The 20,051-nt window shown below is 40.1% G+C and overlaps 1 protein-coding gene across 1 annotated transcript in view; it reads right to left on the bottom strand.

Annotated features, from left to right (window-relative positions):
- Nucleotides 1–8,995: 8,995 nt before the first annotated feature.
- LOC127645332 (CYFIP-related Rac1 interactor B-like) overlaps nt 8,996–20,051 on the bottom strand; it is a 44,521-nt gene continuing 33,465 nt past the window's right edge. The window contains exons 5-11 of the mRNA XM_052128914.1: nt 17,249–17,385; nt 12,000–12,077; nt 11,103–11,219; nt 10,457–10,536; nt 10,229–10,355; nt 9,552–9,622; nt 8,996–9,395 (exon numbers count right to left, since the gene is read on the bottom strand). Of these exons, the coding sequence (XP_051984874.1) occupies nt 9,329–9,395; nt 9,552–9,622; nt 10,229–10,355; nt 10,457–10,536; nt 11,103–11,219; nt 12,000–12,077; nt 17,249–17,385 (677 nt within the window). The 3' untranslated portion in view covers nt 8,996–9,328. The remainder of the gene's footprint in view (nt 9,396–9,551; nt 9,623–10,228; nt 10,356–10,456; nt 10,537–11,102; nt 11,220–11,999; nt 12,078–17,248; nt 17,386–20,051) is intronic.

Below are 20,051 nucleotides of genomic sequence, written 5' to 3'. Positions count from 1 at the left end.
GTGCAGTACATAAAATCATTCAGATAGGGGTCAGGAGCTTCAGTTAATGTTCACATCAACCATGACAATGGGGAAAAATGTGATCTCAGTGATTTGGATTGTGATTGCTGGTGCCAGACAGGATGGTTTGAGTAAAATGGCTCACTAGTTTTTATATACATTAGCATCGCATATCAATGATTTAGAGCGTGTTTATAAATTAATTATAAGTCATTACTGAACCTCTTTATAGTAGCCCCTTAATAAAGGTAACATTAAAAGTAAAGTGATACCGCCTTAATTTATGTCTGGAACAGGCAAAATATCTTTAGTATTTTAGAAGACATTCGTGTGAAGTTACATAATGAACTGTAGTATGCTTACAACCAATGAGCCATTTACATGTGTAGATGAAAAAATAGCTTGGTAATAGTTTGACCTTACCCTTAAATGAACACTTACATTAATCCATACATGTTTATGCACTTCAAAAATGTGTATGAAAAGAGAATCTGCCAGTCTGTTCTTAATTGATGACATTAGGGTGAGTCAGACTCTGGCCAGTGTTTTGACTGAAGTGGATTAGGGAGTACACTACCTAATTACAGTAATACGATTAAACAACGACAGCTGGACCACTACCACAGTCCTGCAACCCACCAAGAGTGCAGTTCAGTGTACACCGCAATATCTCTGAACAACTCCCTTAAATGCAGAGAAAATATTCACAATTATCTCACAGATGCAAATTCTTTTAATCGTAACCTCAAGTGGTTTAGAACAGATATAGGCACTGCAACTGGACTGAGTGCTCCAATTCAGACTGTTTTGTTGTGTGGTCACTTTTTCTTTCTCTTGCTGCCGAGAATGTCTTTGAGTAGACCTAAGAGAGGACGTCTCTTCAGGAAGCAATGCCTGTGAAGCGTATTTTATCACGCTGAGGCTCCTTCCGTTAAAATTGACAGCATCTGCTGCGCTCGTGGCCCCACCATTGCTGGCAACAGACGGACCTGTTGATTTAGTGAGCGCAGCAGTGTGACCGTGTCATCCAGAACTGCCTTGTGTGGACAGATGGGTCATGCCACTTTGTTCAGTCCTGAATTTGTTTTGTAATGATCAGAAGTTTTGCTATTTATAGTAGCTTCAAGAAGTATTTGGACACTTAAGGCACACTCATAAATATCTGAATGTCTTTGCAATGTTTTGAAAATTTCATCAAAATGTTGGGGGGGACAATAAACATAACAATTCTCAAGAACAATTTTTGAAGGGGACACCAAGGGTTTTTTTGTTGTTGCCCCGTTTGCATTTGTATTATTTTATTTTTTAAACAATTATTTTAATAATATATCATTATATTATTTACAATACACATATTTTAATTATATTTTAGCGGGGGGACAACCCTCAGATGGGGGCCTATGCTCAAGACCACTGATCAAAATTGCTATGTTTGCTGATCATTTGTCTGCAGATGCCACTTTCTTTGACATTATCTAATGCAATAGCAGTGAGACATTTTTAAATGTGATTTAATTGCTCAAAAGTATCTGAAAAATGTTTGGGGAGAACTGGACATGAAATACTGTTCATGTTCTGGTTGAGTGTAATGACATTGTATAGCATAGGTTTCTATAACTGTATAAATACAGTATATAAACAGTACTGCATATAGGTTTCTTGTTTTTTTGTGTGTTTGGTTCATTAAAGATGGGAATCTTTAGCTGGATATGCCATAAATGTTAGAGTTGAAGTAGAGACTGGTTTGGACAAGACAACTGCAACTACAACTGAATTATTCTTAGTTTGCAATATTTTTTACTCACCATCATTGACCTCATCCTGTATGTTAGGTTAGCATATGGATTTGCACTGTCTTACAAGTTACTGCTGCCATCTGCAGATTTGAGACTGCCATCATGTCATCAGTTCCTGTACAACGTATGTTGTGTGTGTGTGTGTGTGTCAATGAAAAGTTTATGGAAACTTTACATTGACTTCTATTGATTTAATACAGAGCTATTGATATTTTATATCTCCTAACCTAACCCTACTCCAAAACCTAACCTTCATAAAGGGATAGTTCACCCAAAAATGAAAATTCTCTCATTATTTACTCACCCTCATGATATTCCAGGTGTGTATGACTTTTTCTTCATCAGAACACATTTGAAGAAAAAGAGAAAGATTTATTAGCTCAGTAGGTCTTTAAATGGTGAATGGAGATTTCTCATTGTAAGCTCCAAAAATCACAGTCAGTCAGCATAAACATTATTGATACGACTCCAGCGGTTAAATTAATGTCTTCTAAAATGACACAATCACATTTGGTGAAAAAAAAAAGTACTTTTTAACTATAATTTCATGAGAGGGTTTAGTCCAAGCGGTCTATCATTTGGTGTATTCATGTTGCAATGGATACAGATGTAATTTCACATTCTCCACTTGGTTGAGACATCCAGGATAAGCACACAAACACACTATTGTGAGTAAAGAAACAGACAAATACAGATCTAAACCAAAACCAATCAAGATACTGTACAGTGTTCCTCCTCGCTTGTATACAGTGCTGTTCTTCCGGCTATTGCCAATGCGATTACGTCACACGCACGTACCGCTGCTCACCAGTAGCATGATTTAGAGTTTTAAAAACAACTTAAATATTGATCTTTTTCACACCAAAATCAATCGATTTTATTTTATTTTTGGGTGAACTATCCCTTTAAGACATTATTTAGATATATTTATTAAGCTGTTAACTGGTTCCCACAATGGAGGTTCTTTCAGGTTTACGGATATTTGGTCCCCATGTAGACATAACCTGACCCACACACACTCTAAAAATGAAACAATAGAGCATGTCAGTTTGTATGATAATAGCCATAGGAGCACAGCATAAATAAGTCCAAAAGCATACTTCCATTAACAGGATGTGGGAGAGTCCTGAAATACACTGAATCCAGTTGTGACATTGCTTTCAAATCTTCCTGACTGACTCACTTAATCCAAACATTTCAGAGGCATTAGTCTCCAGCATCACATTAACATTTCACTTTCAAGATTAGGATATTTCACTTCCATGTGTAATAAGATTCTGTATAATCATCAGAGGAAAACATGCCAAACATTCCTCTTTAATGACACACTCTTTCAGGCATTTAAGGTAAAAAAAAATAATAAAAAAACGTCCTCCTTACCCAAAACAGTGCACTTAACGGAACACATACAGGGAATGGTGATCTTTACAAACATTGTCAATTTCTCTTGAATGAACAATAGCTCTTAACTAGAGTTAACATGATCTCACATTGAGGAAACAAAATTTGTCATGTGGTTTTGGCATACTCACTGGCATTACTACACCTTGAAATCTGTAATCACACCCTTACTTAATAATACTAATATATATAACCAACCAAGGATCAACAATAAGTTCAAATGATTACAATATATTTAGCTCAAAATTAATTTTAGTGTTCATGTTACCGTAAAATGGACACCACAAAATAAAGTGTCAAAGAAATATGAAATACTCTTGTTCACTCTAAAACTAAAAGAAAACTTTGAATTGCTGCCTGTGGCAGGGCAGGGTCGTGATTCCACACACCTGGTCCCTAATTGTGCTGATTAGCCCGAGAGGGATAAGGGCCGACTGGAGGCTGCAGAGCGACAGAGAGAGAGATTTATGGGTAGCTGCCCGACACCTGTGTGTGTTTGTCTTTTTGATTATGTTCATTATTAAATTATCATTTACATTGTCAAGCCGGTTCTCACCGCCTCCTTTCCCTTTTGCCTTTACACTGATGCCGAAACACAAGGATGAGGGATGTGCCGTAGTGGAGTTCTCGCTTCTACCATCCACCCCAAACGAGCAGCTGTGGCCATCCACCAGAGGACAGAGGAGACCGGCCGCCTGGAAGCGGAGGAACGGATGCTGACCGCGAGGGGAGGAGGTGCTCCCAACCAACCGCCTGGAGCAGTTACCGCTGCCAGGGGCATTGGAGACACCTACCATCAAAAACCTGCCAGGGGCCGGAGGACTGCCTCCGATCTGCCAAGGGAGGTGCAGCTGTCATCCATTAGAGAATGGAGGAGTGGCCGAGGACAAAAGCTATGGCATATCGGAGAACCGGCTTGACAATATAAATAATAGTTTAATGAAGAACTGAACCAAAAGACACAAACACACACAGGTGTCGGGCAGCTGCCCGTAAATCTCTCTCTCTGTCACACTGCCATCTCCAGTCGGCCCTTATCCCTCTCGGGCTAATCAGCCCAATTAGGGGCCAGGTGTGTGGAATCCGGAACCCTGCCCTCCGCCCTGCCACACTGCCTTACTTATTAAGAAAATTCAAAGTGGTGTAAACATCACAACTAATGTTTGAATGTAATTATTTATGAAGAAATTCAAGAAAAATCATACAAAAATTAGTACAACTGATGGAGAAAAAAAAATTATGGATAAATTATGTTATAATAAGGATTATAACTTTTTTGTGGTGTCCAGTCAACCACTATTTAAACAACATGCCACCCGAAGATATTGTGAATGTGCATTTATCACAATTAGCATAGACCTCTTAATCCCTTCACTTTAATTTAAAATATTTGTTTGTCTTTTTGTGCTTGCCTGTAGTTGCTTTGCTTGTCCTGAAGACAGAATTAAAAGCCAACAGTGAGCAATCTAATGAACATATGGTGTTTGGTCTACATTACAGTGCCCATACTGTGAGGTAGTGCTCTGGAATTATGGGTTGCACACGCAGTGTTATTGGCAGGAAGTCATAACAAGTTGTTCTCTCAAAGTGAATAGACAGGGATTTGGCCCCGCACCAGCCTCCTGGGAAAAGTGTCTGAGCTCATCAGTAAAGCCATTAAAAAAACAGTGGGCTTCCGACGAGGAGAGAGGACAGTGGGTGTAAGAATCACCCATGCTGCAGAGGGGAAAATATGTGCCCGTTGATGACACATGCTGAGCAGCCATACAAAGAGGAGGAAACTACGCGCAATCTCAACACAGAGTTGAAGAGTGAGAGAATAACACTGCAGAGGTCAGATAGAATAGTAATACAAACTGTAGGGGGATTCCTCACAGATGGAGTGTGTTCCCGGAGGGGCCGAGATCGAATACTCCGGCAGTATTTTGGAACAGGGAATGTATTACTCATACTTCTGTAGAACAAACTCTGTGCTGGATGATGTGGGATTCATATTCCATTCTTGTTCCTCATGCTGATTAATCCACCAGTCAGCTGACCATCAAAGGCAAATTGATTTCAGCCTTGATTTTTGGGACATTCATGACTGGTTTTTAGGGGAAAGTTAAAGAGATTCTTACTCGTAACAAACTGAGTATGAAAATAACATGTAGTGTGGGCCTTGCTGAAAAGACCAGCATATGTTATCTTTTTGGTGCTGGTTCCAAGCATGGGATGTCTGATGTGGACTCACCAGGCTTTTGAAAGGCATAGTTCCCAAAAAAATGGAAAAATTATTTATTCAACTTCATGTTGTTCCAAACCCATGTGACTGTGGAAGCGGGGGCGGGGTCGAGCGTCCGTCCGGAGAGAGAGTCAGAATACAAGAATTCTGTCATGAAGCTGAAGTACAGATGTGAAACTGAAGTATAAATTTGAAGCTGATGAGTAATTGTTAAGTTGATTTATTGTGAAGCTATAAGGCCAGAAAGTTGCCAATCAAAAGCCTTACCTGTGTGTGAAGAAAACCGGTTCCCTGTGTCCTCCTTCCCTCCTGCTGTGAAGTTCTTTACACTGGGGCCGAAACCCGGGACAAATTAAGTTGGAGGAAGTACAACCCATGGAGTCCTCCCTGTTGGCAGAGATCCTCAAGTCCTTTGCAGGCCTAAAACAGTCCCACTAACAAACCTGCTTGAGCTCCGGCAAGATCAAGATCGCCAGTTCTTCGAGATCCTTCGGGCTCAAGCAGAGGACGGGCAGCTGGCGATCCAGAGCCTCCTCAGCCAGGTGAAAGGATCCCTGACACTCCACAGGCTGCCCCCGATCAGGCCGGAGCATACCGGATACCAGTAAGAGTCAAGGGGGGTACTCACAAGGCATTGGTGGACATGGGTTGTAATCAAACCACTGTCCACAAACGCTTAGTTCAACACAAGGCTTTGGGCACAACAAAAAGGGTGAAGGTAAAGTGTGTGCATGGGAATATTCACAATTACCCCGTGGTGACACTTATGATAAAATTTCAGGGAACAAACATAGAGTGGGGGCCACGGTTAGTTCCCACCTCACCCACGAGATGTGAAATTTGCGATGCTTTGGCAGGGGAGGCGGAGGCGGGGCTGTCTTCGTCAGTTCCAGGTCAGGATGACGTGAGGGGGGAGAGGCTGCAGACTCTCCCATCCTCAGGGGATTTCTCTTTGGAGCAGTCGCAAGATGAAACCCCCAAGCATGCCTTGGACCAAGTGAGAGTGATCGATGGTCAACAACTCCGGCCAAAGGTCGCACTTTCATATCCCTATTTCGCAATTATAAACAAGCGATTGTATAGAGTGATGCTAGGACGCTCAAACAAAGGAAGATGCAACCCAGCTCTTAATACTGCGGAGCCGTTGGGAAATGGTGTTCCAGACGGCTCATTATAATCCCATGGCGGGTCACCTAGGGGAAAGAAATACACTAAACCGACTAATAGCCCATTTCTATTGGCCAGGCATTGGCGGCGATGTTCGCTGGTGGTGTGCGGCTTGCCGTGAATATCAGCTGGTGAAGCCACCTGCCACCCCAAAAGCGTCATTGACCCCCTTCTGCTGATCGAGGTCCCCTTCGAGAGAATTGGCATGGACCTCGCCGGGCCATTAGAGTGGTCAACATGCGGACATCGCTTTGTTTTAGTCAATGCAATGCGATATATGGAAGCAGTGCCTCTGTGCAGCATCTCAGCATGTAGTGTTGCGGAGACACTCTTCAAAATAATCTCCCGGGCACTATGTGATCAGGGCACATCCTTTATGTCACGGACACTATGTGAGCTTTATGAATTGTTGGGTATTAAGTCGATTCGCACCAGTGTTTGCCATGTACTAACTGATGGCTTGGTGGAGCTAATTAATAAAATCCTTAAAAACTTTATTCGTAAGTTCGTGCAAGAGGGCTAGAAATTGGGACAAATGGCTCAATCCCCTGTTATTTGCTGTACGAGAGGTCCCGCAAGCCTCTGCGGGGTTCTCCCCATTCGAGCTTCTGTATGGGCTGCACCCGTGTGGCGTGCTTGACGTCATATGCAAAGCTTGGGAGGAGGGAACATCAGCTAGTGAAAATGAAATTCAATACGTTCTTGATCTTAGAGCAAAATTCCACACATTGGGGCAACTAACACAGGAGAATTTGCTCCAAGCTCAAGAATGACAGAGCTGACTGTATAACAGGGGGAACTCAGCTGTGGGAATTTGCACAGAGAGATAAGGTACTCATATTACTCCCCACATTGGACTCCAAATTATTTGCCAAGTGGCAAGGACCCTTTGAGGTCTCACGACAAGTGGAGGATCTCAATTATGAGGTAAAGCAGATGCAGGAGTTTGCAGATGTGTTTTCCCCTCTGCTGGGTTGTACAAACCTCATCCAGCACCACATCGAGACCGAGCCGAGGGTGGTGGTACGTAGCCATCTCTACCGATTGCCTGAGCACAAAAAGAAATTGTTCAGGAACAATTTGATGCAATGCGCGATATGGGGGTAATAGAGGAATCTCACAGCGACTGGTTCAGCCTGACTGTTCTGGTTCCTAAGAGCGACGGGTCTGTACATTTCTGTGTGGGTTATAGAAAAGTCAATGCAGTGTCTAAATTTGATGCCTACCCAATGCCTCGCGTTGATGAGTTGTTTGGGTTGGGCACTGCACAATTTTATTCGACATTGCCAATAACCCTTTGTCAAATCCAGTTACTGTTGACACCAATTTCCTGTGAAAAAACAGCCTTCTCCACACCCATTCAGATTACACAATTTTAGGACGCTTCACTCTCTGTTCAGACCACACCCAACCCCAATGGCTCCACCGCATGAAGGATACTAACGCGCGGATAAACTGGTGGTATCTGGCTCTCCAGCCCACAGACCGGGGGAACGGATGGCTCCCCGGACTGAGTCGGGTGGTGGGGATATGTGGCAAAATGGCCGTGGTCGAGCATCTGTCCGGAGAGAGTCAGGGTACAAGAGTCTTGCCATGAAGCTGAAGTACAGATGTGAAACTGAAGTATAAATTTTAAGCTGATGTGGAATTGTGAAATTGGTTTATTGTATAGCTATAAGCCCAGAAAGTTGCCAATTAAAAACCTTACCTGTTTGTAGAGAAAACCAGTTCCCTGTGTAGTCCTTTACAGTGAGCCATATGAAAATATAAGCCTCAGTCACCATTAATTAAATTGTATCTTTTTTACTATACAATGAAATTGAAAGGTTACTGAAGATTACATTATGCCTAACTTCTCCTTTTGTGTTCCACGGAAGAAAGTAAATTGGGTTTGGAACAGTTTGAGGGTGAGTAAATGAACAGCAAGTTAACCAGCATTACCAGAAAGATTAAACTTGTTGAAGATTTGTTGGTGAACATATTGGCGATGCTGGTCCACCATATAGACCATCATGAAACCAGTCTGGATAAGCATGTCTAAGCTGGTGATTTTAGCAGGCTGAATTTCCACCACATTTTTATTTGTTTATGACTCCTGTTGTTCCCATTTGTCAGTATGTGGTGGGGATACATAGAGCCAAAGAACAGGAATACTGCCTAATGACTGGACATTATTATAGTATATTGTCTTGCTGGAGTAGACACACAGTCAGTGGAAGGGGAGATTATTCATCTTTAAACTCTCTTATTGAAAAGGATGTGGGTTTAGGACTAATTATTTAGTCAGAGTGTATGGCATTCTGAAGTGGTGAGAGAACAGTGCGATTTCAATGGCCTGCTTTAAAAGCCGTGCTTTTGAGCCGTTCTATAAGAGCTGCCAGGCATTCACAGTCCACTCTTTTTGGCTAAAATAGCTTTATTCAGTTTAAAAGAGTCATGTTAATAAAAAGTCACAGTAAAAATTGTGGAAATGGACCAAAATTTGTGTTCCTGTCTGGGAAGGGAATAAAACAAGATAATTTTTGTTGGATGGCCCCAAAACAAAGAAGCTTCGTTGAAATCTAAAGGCCACACAAGACTTACAGTCTAACAGAGTGAGACATAAAACAATTAAACTACTACATTACAAAACAGACTTGAGTTGCCACATGATACATGGCTATGCACACTGTATTACAAAAAAATGCTAAAGCGTCTGGTCAAATGTATTATTGGGGGGGGCAATACTTTTGGCAGACAGTCAAGCTTGTAACATGTTTTTGATTTGCTTGGAGGTAGACTCATCATTCAAATGTCTTGTTGTGTACCTGTGAGAAATGCCAAAAGCACCGGAAATTATTAAAAGCCACAAGGTTTTTAGCTTTTATATTTGAACTATTTAGCTTTTAGATTTCTAGTCACATATTTTGTCAAGACTCATGTTATAAGATGGACAATGTTTCATAAAATTGCCGTTCACAGACCTGAGGGCATTAAGGAGCCCCTCCACACTGTTGGGTGGCTGAAATCGCAGCACCTTAATGCATCCTTTCATCTATAGTATGCAGAAAATAAAATGAGATTCATGTATTAGTTCACTGAAATGTATTCTAAAATGTTATCATAATTTACCCACCCTCGTGTCTTTTTAAACTCTAATGACTCGAAGAATTTCCTGATTACCCTTTTTTTGTGTGTAATAAAAGTGTGTAAATTGGGGCTGTCAAGCTCCAAAATGAAAAAAAAAAAAAAAAATCACCATTAAAGTATCATAAAATTGGTCCACATGACTCATGTGCTAAATACCATGTAATAGAATAGCAATTGTGTGAGGAACTGACAGAAATTTAAGTAGCTTTTTACTTACAATTATAAAGTTAACTGCTGTTACTGGATCTTTTGATCAGTTGTTGAGAACTGGATCAGTCTAATTCATAAACTAATCATTTTAATAATTTTTTTCACTTGACATCCCCACTCCCCTGTCACTTTCATCAAATGGAAAAGAGTGGCTAGGATGTTCTTCAAAAATTCACCTTTTTGGGTTTGGAATGGTATTTAAATGATCACAGATTTTTTATTTGGGTGAAATGTCCCTTTAAGTCAATGTTTTTTTGTAAATAGAGTACAATAATAAGAAATACTATAAATAAGAACATACATCGATTTTGGAGGATTTTACAAAGGCTCCAGCAGGATGGACATAGTCGTACAGGATGATAACCCCCACCATCACACGCAGACAGAATAAAACATTGTCCTCACTGGCAAAACGAGTGCGGTACTCCCTGATCAATACACATTAGAAGCACACAAGGGTTAAGTTACAAAGTTACAACCTGCTACAAGAGGAAACAGGTGGAGAACGATTAAAGATAAATTAACTCACGGTGTCTCTAACATGACTTTACACACACTTGCCATTGTACTCAGGCAATCTGTTGTGTTCTCTATGGGTAGTTCTGCATGCTGTTTAGGGAAAGATAGCAAAATAAGTGTTAAACATGATGTTTTTAATTAGAACACAATGATTTGTAAATGATAATGATAGTGAAGCATCAATATTCTATATATATCTATATCATAAGGTGTTTATTTGTGCATTTGTAAGAATAGTTCAAGAACATATGTACTTGTTTACCCATTTATTAAAAGGGATAGTTTACCCCAAAAGGAAATTTCTGTCATCATTTACTCAAACTTATGTTGTTCCAAACCTGTATGACTTTTTTCCATGGAACACATGCCTCAGTTAACATTCACTTTCATTGCATAATTTTTCCTTACAATGAAAGTGCATGGTGACTGAGGCTGCTATTCTGTCTAACATCTCCTTTAGTGTTCCACAAAAGAAAAAAAAGAAAAATACAGGTTTAGGACAACATGAGGGTCTTTGAGTCAATGACATAATTTCAATTTTTGGGTGAACTATTCCTTTAATAATTTTTCCACCCATCTCAATGACATTTGTCAGTTGTGTATGACATACTATAGGCAAAATACAGTAACGTTTTATAAGACTTCATTACAAATACCTTTGATACAAATTTTGTTGTGGCATCGCTTAACGTTTTCAACATGGGCGTGGCGTTGGCGTAGAAGAGAGACATGCGATTGGCCAGTTCGTTGTCAACCTCATTGTGCTCCTCTGGCTGCAGAAAGAAGATAACTTTTTTAAGTGATCTAAATGTTTAAAATCAATACCTTTTGAAGATTTAAAACAAAGGGTCAGTTAAGCCTCTGGGGTTTTTGAGGTTATGTGTAAGTTTTTCCTTTGTCAGCTTTTCTTAAGCAGTTCATCAGGAAAATGAAAGTGGAAATTGGGCATTCTGATGTGCTCAAAAAGCATTTTAGCTGACTTGAAACATTTCATTCATTACTGTATGCTAAAAACTGAATGTAAATCCTGCTCTAATCCGCAGACTGTAGACATGTTCAGAATGCATAATACATGTTCATCCACAGCAGAGCTCATGTTTCAAGAGATGAAAGGGGCCATCATAATTATTCCTAGCAGAGAGTGCTTTTAATTGGTGAGGCAAGGTCAACGATCCTCTGTGTCAACCCCTACTGAGGCTATCCCAGATGATACAGCACACACTAATGAGACTGAAGTCATTAGTATGCTCTACCATATCAACATCAACTGAGCACACTTCAGCCCTGTGTCAGCTAAAAAAATAAAAAGATGCAAATGGCAGGGAGACGTAGAAAATAAATAGCAGTAAATGTGGGAGAAAGATGGAGCGATTGAGATGAGAGTAATATTTCATGTTTTACTGAGTTAGAAACTTGACCTGCTCTGTCACCTCATGATCCAGACCATTTGAGAACAGAAGAGCTCTCATTAACCTCCATGACATTGGGGAACACGGTATTACTAAAACATAAGCCATCCGATAAGCAGGTAGAGAAACATGATGTGTACTCACGGCTTGGTTGATGATGCGCATGCGACTCAGGGTTCTTCTATAGTAGCTGAAGTCATTCTGGATGGCTGGGTTGGTCATCTGACAAGAGATCAGGTGAGCATTTCAAGGGATAGATAAGCCCAAAATAAAAATGTTGTCATCATTTACTCACCCTCATGCCATCCCAGATGTGTATGACTTACTTCTGCTGAACACAAACAAAGATTTTTGAAGAATATTTCTGCTCTGTAGGTCCACACAATGTGAATGGTGACCAGAACTTTGAAGCTCCAAAAAGAACATTAAGGAAGCTAAATGAAAGGTGTGGGTGAGAAATAGATCAATATTCAATCTTTTTTTTTTTATATAAATACTCATTCCTGCCCAGTAGGTGGCAATATGCATGAAGAATGCCAAAAAGAGTCGCCAAAAACAAAAGAAGAATGTGAAAGTGGAGATTGTTAGTAAAAAATATGTTTTGATCTGTTTCTCAGCCACACCAATCATATCACTTCTGAAGACACAGATTTAACCACTGGAGTCGTATGGATTACTTTTATCCTGCATTTGTGTTTTTTGGAGCTTCAAAGTTCTGGCTACTATTCACTTGCAATTGTATGGACTTACAGAGATGACATATTTTTTCTTAAAATCTTAATTTGTGTTCTGCAGCTAAAAGAAAAAAATCATAAACTTCTGGGATGTTGGAGGAAATTATGAGAGAATTTTAATTTATGGGTGATTTATCCCTTAAGAGTGTTTCTTTAACTATAGGCACTTTAAAAGGCACATTCTTTTCAAATACATTTGATAGATTTTATTGTTTTACCCTGGTCTCAGAACCAGAATTTTTACTGTAAATAAGAAAATCGTAAATGACATAAAAAAATAAATAAATTTAATGATGATAATAGAGTAAAATAATCATAAACCATTTCAAAATGTATTATTTGAAAATGATTTATATCCATTTTTGTCATGTAAGTTCCACCACAACCAACAAATTTGCAAAAGTTACTGTACTTGTTCAGGAGAGAATAGGGTCAGTGAAGAGCATACTTGAGATTAAATATGAAAAAATATTAGAAAAATTGGAAGTGTGAAGAAATATAAAAAATTTAATTAAATATAAAACTATAGTTTTAAAAATATAAAATGTGGAAATATTGTTTTGTAATAGATACATTTTCAGAAAATGTGACGATATTGTGTATATTTAGGATAGATAAAATGCTAGCTATTAAATTAACCATATCTAGAGTCTGCCATTTTCTCTCCAAAATGTGTAAATAAAATGTAATGTCAACCAGAGGATGCTTGAAAATGGCATTTCAGGGTGCCTGAGTCATGAGTCCTGAGTCATGAGTTCGACTCCAGGGCCTGCTGAGTGACTCCAGCCAGGTCTCATAAGCAACCCAAGGCAGTGGTGGCTCAGTGGTTGAGGCTCAGGGTTACTGACCAGAAGGTCGGGGGTTCAAGCCCAAGCACCACCAAGATGTCACTGTTGGGCCCTTGAGCAAGGCACTTAACTCCAGGTTGCTCCGGGGGGATTGTCCCTGTAATAAGTGCACTGTAAGTCGCTTTGGACTGCCAAATGCATTTTAGTCTGCCAAATGCATAAATGTAAATGTAAATGGTTGCTAGGGAGGTTAGAGTCACATGGGGTAATCTCCTCGTGGTCGTGATTAGTGGTTCTCGCTCTCAATGGGGCACGTGGTAAGTTATGCGTGGATTGAGGAGAAACGCATGAGCCTCCACCTGCTCTGCATCTCCGTGGTGTCATACATAGCGAGCCACATGATAAGATGTGCGGACTGACGGTCTCAGAAGCTGAGGCAACTGAGACTTGTTCTCCACCACCTGGATCGAGGTTACCGCACCACCATGAGGACCTACTAAGTAGTGGGAATTGGGCATTCCATATTGGGAGAAAAGAGGAGAAAAAAAGAAAAGATAAAAGAAAATGGCATTTCAGAACAATTACTGAATTCTCCTGTGATGCTTTTAAATGCACTGCTGAACATTGTTAGTAAAAGAGTAGAAAACTGGAGAGAACGTGAATGGTGTGTTAAGGGAAGTTTATTTCCCACATAAGTCCAGGGCCAAAAGTGTCCATAGTGTAAGAAACACCTTTAAATGCTGAATATTGCATTTCTGCTGAATGAGGGCATTTTTAGGTTTTTCAGCAGTGTGGAATGGGAAATATGTCAAAATAGCAATCATTACTATTTCATTTTACTGTGTATTTATATATTCCAGTAAGCAATTATGAAAACAAATGAGCATATGGCCATTTCATCCACTGTAGGGTTTGGTGGCAAACATTATCAGTGGAATAATGTAGACATTAATAGATTCTCTATGGCACCTCTAAAAGCAACTGGGCTTTGTTTTCCATTAATTTGACTAATTCATTGCAACTGGATTTTGTATTCCATTAGTTTAACTAATTAGTTTAATAATTTCCCTACTAAATAAGTTAACTAGCAGGAAACATCTACATATTATTCCATTGCATTGCATTAGTATGTAAGTGATGATGCAGTGTCAGCTTTTTGGGAATCAAATTAATAAGAAAACTGAGGAGAAGTGCAAGTGAAACTTGTGTTCACCGTCTGTCGCTCACTTCGACTTTGTGTCGAAGAAGCGACACTAGGGGTCTCTCTTGAGGGCTGAATATGCCTCTGATCTATTAAAAAAAGGCCAATGAGAATTAGGCAGACAATATTTGCATACCCCGCCCCCGGACATACGGGTATAAAAGCGGAGAAATACGTCAGAACTTTTCTTCGGAGCCGATGGTCGTGTTGCAGTCAGCCACGAGTTACACACCTGTTCCTGTTCCTCTGATGCTTGCCTGCTGTTGGATCTACAGCGCACATCAGCGGCTTTCTCATTCTCTGCACGGCAGTGCAGTTTGCCCCTGGGCGCTTCAACAGCACAAAACTAAAAGGTTTTATAAAAGAGTGATTTTCTCTGAAAGAAATTTTTTCCTCTAAAAGAGCAATACGCAGCTGGCCTTTTCAGGACGCGTCTTTGTAAAGATGCCCTTCCGCTCCTGTGTAGTTCCTGGATGCGGTAGAGTGCTCTCCGCTTCAGATGACCACAGGCGTTGTCTCATGTGTCTGGGTTGCGATCACACCAAGGCAGCGTTTGTGGATGGTTCATGTTCTCACTCTGAGAGCATCTGTATTTCTCCCGTTAGTTCGAGACAAAAATGTCCTAGTCAGGTCAGACAGCACCACCGCGGTAGCGTACATAAATCGCGGCATACACTCCCGCCACATGTCGCGACTCCCCGTCACCTCCTCCTTTGGAGCCAACTCAAGTCGCTGCGCGCCACTCACATCCCCGGAGACCTCAATGTGGTAGCGGACGCGCTGTCATGACAACGCAGCGGAAAGGGAACGCTGTCCCCAAACAGAGGCTTTCCCACTGGCCTATCATTGGCCTATCACACACAGGCCGTGCACCCCCTCCCTCCCTCCCTCCCTCGCACGCGCGGGTCCAATCACACTCAACAAGGAGTGTTGCATCCTCGTGGGCACTGGCCAGAGGCACCTCCCTGGCAGACATATGTAGAGCAGCGGGTTGGGCAACACTTAATGCGAGATTTTACAATCTCAGGGTTGAGTCAGTATCGTCACCTGTTTTCTCAGGTCCGAGCCGGTAGAACTCGGTAACACGCTGACGGACTGGCCGGGTGGATCGCTTGCACCTAGCGGCCTTTCCCTCGGTTGAGGTAAAACTGTGCACTTTCTTTCCCAGGAGATTCCGTGTAATCGGATCCCTGGATGAATCCTCCCTAGCCCTATGGGTTTGCAATTCGGCGGAGAAATTCGCTGACCCAATCCACTGCGGGTACTCAAATCTACCCTGTACTGGAATAGGTGCTCCACATGTCAGGACTCCTGCGTGGACTCCTCCTGTGTGCATTTTCCGCGGTACCTTGCGAGTGGACACGCGTCTCCCTTAGGCAGTTCCAGCTGCCCTCTGGTCGCCATGCTGCAGCAACTCCACCCTCCTTGAGGCTGGATCTACCACCGCGCCATTTTTTCCACATGTGACCTGAGTGGTCCATGTGACGTATTTCGCCACTTTACCTCCATTTACCAACTTAAACAAAAGACAAACACAACATATGACGGACATGTCCGTTAACGATCTCTCTCTCCCGCACGATCCTCTGCAGTCGACCTTTATCCCTCTCGGGAGGCTTGATTAGCCGGAAATGGTCCGGCCGCCACAGTGGCTCGGCTCAACGACGTGGCCGGGAGGACACAACGTCTCTTTCCCTCCATCAGGGAACGGAGGTTACATACATAACCTAGACATTTCTGTGGTCCACAAGTGATGCATGAAGCAGCTTCACCATAGAATAAAGGTGAGAGCTCTGTTCCAAAACCTAGTGAGCTGCCTAGGAAGGCAGTATTTTAATGCTCCTGACTCTCCTCCTAAGATACTTGGTTTTGACCAGATTTTATGGCAACGTGGCATGTATCTTGAAGTGGTGGTGGTGTAGTGGTCTAAAGCACATAACTGGTAATCAGAAGGTCGCTGGCTCGATCCCCACAGCCACCACCACTGTGTCCTTGAGCAAGGCACTTAACTCCAGGTTGCTCCGGGCGGATTGTTCCTGTAATAATGGCTCTGTAAGTCGCTTTGGATAAAAGCGTCTGCCAAATGCATAAATGTAAATGTAAATGTATCCTTCACAAAGAAAGCAATTACATAATGCATTGTGAAAATCTCAATAAAAAGATGGTGGACAATGCCAATGTTAATTATAAATACTGTATACTTATAATTCATTCAATACTGAAAATAATCAATAAAAATAGCCTAGTGAAATTAAAAATAGACTATTTTAACCATTATTTGTGCATGCTAATTATTGGAAAATAGCATAGTGTTTTTATATACTGTAGCTCCCTCTCCACTGAAATGTTTTCCTCATTTCCTCTTATCTTCTAGTTTCTGCTTCATACTCCCATGCTTGCTTTTGACTTAACTGGTGTGCTTTATCTGCCTCTTGCTGCTCCTGCTCAACAATTCACACTGACTCTCTATTCATCATGCTCACTTTCTGTCTTTGCTACCTCACCATCTTCTCTCTCTTTTTCTCCCTGTCTTTCTGTGCTCATTCTGGACTTGAAGCTTTCAGTCCTGCAGTGCATATGAAGCAGATTAGGAGGAGATGATTTCAAGAGGGATTGGACTGTGCAGAGTGGGTTTGATAGGCATGGTGGGACCGGAGGATGCCTAATTACCTTTAGCTCATCGAAGCGCAGTGTGAAATGTAAAATCTCAGCAAACTGCCGTGCCAGAGCCTGCTCCTGCTCCAGATGCTGAGTGGGACTGCAGCGTGAGCTGGTGAGGAACTCCAACAAGCCTTGCAGAGAATCCTCTACAACAAACACAGAAAAGGAAGATTGAGAGAAAGAACTTGTAATGCTGATAAAGGCATGGCTCACCCAAAAATTATGTCATTATTTACTCACCCTTGTGTTGTTTCCAACCTGTATGGCTTTTTTTCTTCTGTGTAGCACAAAATAAGTGTTAAGCAAAATGTGTATGGTTGACCACAGACACCATTTACTTTCACTGAATTTTTTTCCAATGTAAGTGAATGGTGACTGAGCCTATCATTCTGCAATACTTTTTGTGTTTTCTGAAAGAAAGAAAGCCATACAGGTTTTGAACAGCATGAGGGTGAGTAAATAATGACTGAATTTTCAACTACTCATTAACACATAACATTAATTTAAGGAATATTCCAGTTTAATACATTAGTTAGTAGGAATGTGCCCAAAGCCGAATACCTAATTTGGAAAGGCATGAATAATAACTTCAAAACGAATATCAAATTCATCTGAAATATTAAGACTGATCAGCCAATGAGCACAGGTGTAAAGTGATTTTTTAAATAAACATCCAAAATGACAATGATGAGTCTGTGAAGCCAATATCAGGCTACTGCAGTGTAAACCTTTTGAATGAAAATGCGTACGGTGATTTCAAGTTCAAATCAGATGGCCGCAGACTTGATTCTATTTGCTGTCTCTGTTTATTGTGCAAGCCTTAGAAATCTGAGTTTGTTATGAGTAACACTAACTAAGATACTATATCACACACATTTTCCACTTCTTCAAATATCTATTAACACATTAAAATCAAATGTTTCACACAGTTCACACAGGATTCATAAACCACCTGCAGAAGCTCGTCTGCCCGTCTTTTAGAGCTGACAATATTTACATCCACATCACCAATTAAGGAAACTACTGTACATGGATAAGCCTCGATTCCCAAAAAGGTTAAATGCTCTATAGAGGTTTAAATACTTAATTGAGTGAAAATCTATTCAGAATAGTCCTGCACATGGAAGATTGTGGAGAAATAAAACATGCAAATTATTTCCCCACTTTTCTCTTCTAGAAATATATAGATGATTGCTCTTGCTATTTATTCTTCTACATTTCGCTAACTCTGCACATGTAATTTAACTAACTAATTATATTCTGCACATTGTTAAAATATGCACGAGCAAAATAAGCCTCGAGTGTATCATAAAACTTTCTGATATACTGTAGATTTACAGTGCTTTCAGGAGGCTGTATTAATTTATTCTAATTTCTTTTAATGTTTGTATTTACTAATCGCTGCAAAATTGCTTGACACGTTGTGCCTCCAGAATAACACTGTTATACACGCACAGACATAAACAAAAGTTCTGTTTCAGCAGATTATTATTATTATTATTATTATTATTATTAATGTCAGAAATACAAAGAGAAACCACATTTGCATTTTCCACACTTAACGTAGACTACATATTCAGCTTCACCTGGTAAGAAAAAATAAAGAATATATCAATAATATAATTAAATAAAAAATTATGATAATAATAATAATTTTTTAAATAAACATCCAAAATGACAATGATGAGTCTGTGAAGCCAATATTAGCATAATATTGCAGCATAATAATAATTATTATTGTTGCTAGCAATATTAAAGCTACACTATGTAATATGTTTTTGTTAGAATAAACAACATTTAATTAATGAGCAAGTACGCCGACATTTTGTCTTCCAAACCATGAATTTGCCTTACCACAATTCACTATAGTAAGCCTACAATAATGATTTATATTTTAGAGCTTTTGAGACAGATTTGGTGGGAAATTGCATACTTCTTGCATACCATCTGTGCATGTTTACGTCATGTCCGTAAATAGAGGAAAGAAGGTCCAGCTAGCTACAACAGTGCATGTATATGTGCGGTGATAGGCATTGTGGTAGTTTGAAGCTGACAGATTGAAGCCACAACCAATGTTGAATAAGTTACTCTAAAAAATGTATTAATGACTAACTACTAATTACATTTTCTACAGTGTAAAATGATTACTGTATAATTAATCTGTCTGAAAAGTAATTGCATTACTTATTATTAATTACTTTCTAAAACCCTTATCAACCTCAACCAGATGAGAAATACAAGGATAGACATGAAGCTGTTTTTATAATTCTTTTAAATAAATCATATAAAATCAAATAAATTATTCATGAACTGGCCAAAGAATTTATGGGGACAGCATTAAATTAGAAAACATATATTTTAACATTAGACGTTAAATTTCTCTTGTAAATTCACTATTGTTTTATATAGAATTGCTCTATAGTCTGTACAGTATTTAACGCAATTACATCAGAAGTAGCTGTAATTAAATAACTGAAATATTAAGAGAAATCACTTTTCTTTTTCAATGAAAACGTAATTTAACTTAGTAATGCATTACACCCAATACTGGCCACAACACATGAGCATCATTGACCATGGACGATTCAAAAAGGCAACACTCTGGGGAATCACCCGTTTTCAAAATAAAGAAACCTTGAACCGAGTCTGCAAGCAAAAAGGGAACGCGACAGGGCCCGTAATAAAACACGAAACAAATTTTTTTCATAGGAGGTGACAACTCCGAGAAAGGTCTTAAAACCGAGTTTTTCTCGCTCAACAAGATATTTTACTGGACCGATGAAATTAAAAGACAGGTCTGAACCGTTTTAAT

This window comes from Xyrauchen texanus, chromosome 6, assembly GCF_025860055.1.
Source record: "Xyrauchen texanus isolate HMW12.3.18 chromosome 6, RBS_HiC_50CHRs, whole genome shotgun sequence".
NCBI lineage: Eukaryota > Metazoa > Chordata > Actinopteri > Cypriniformes > Catostomidae > Xyrauchen > Xyrauchen texanus.
The sequence above is the reverse complement of the archived record's forward strand: the minus strand, read 5'-3'. Positions and strand labels throughout refer to the sequence as shown.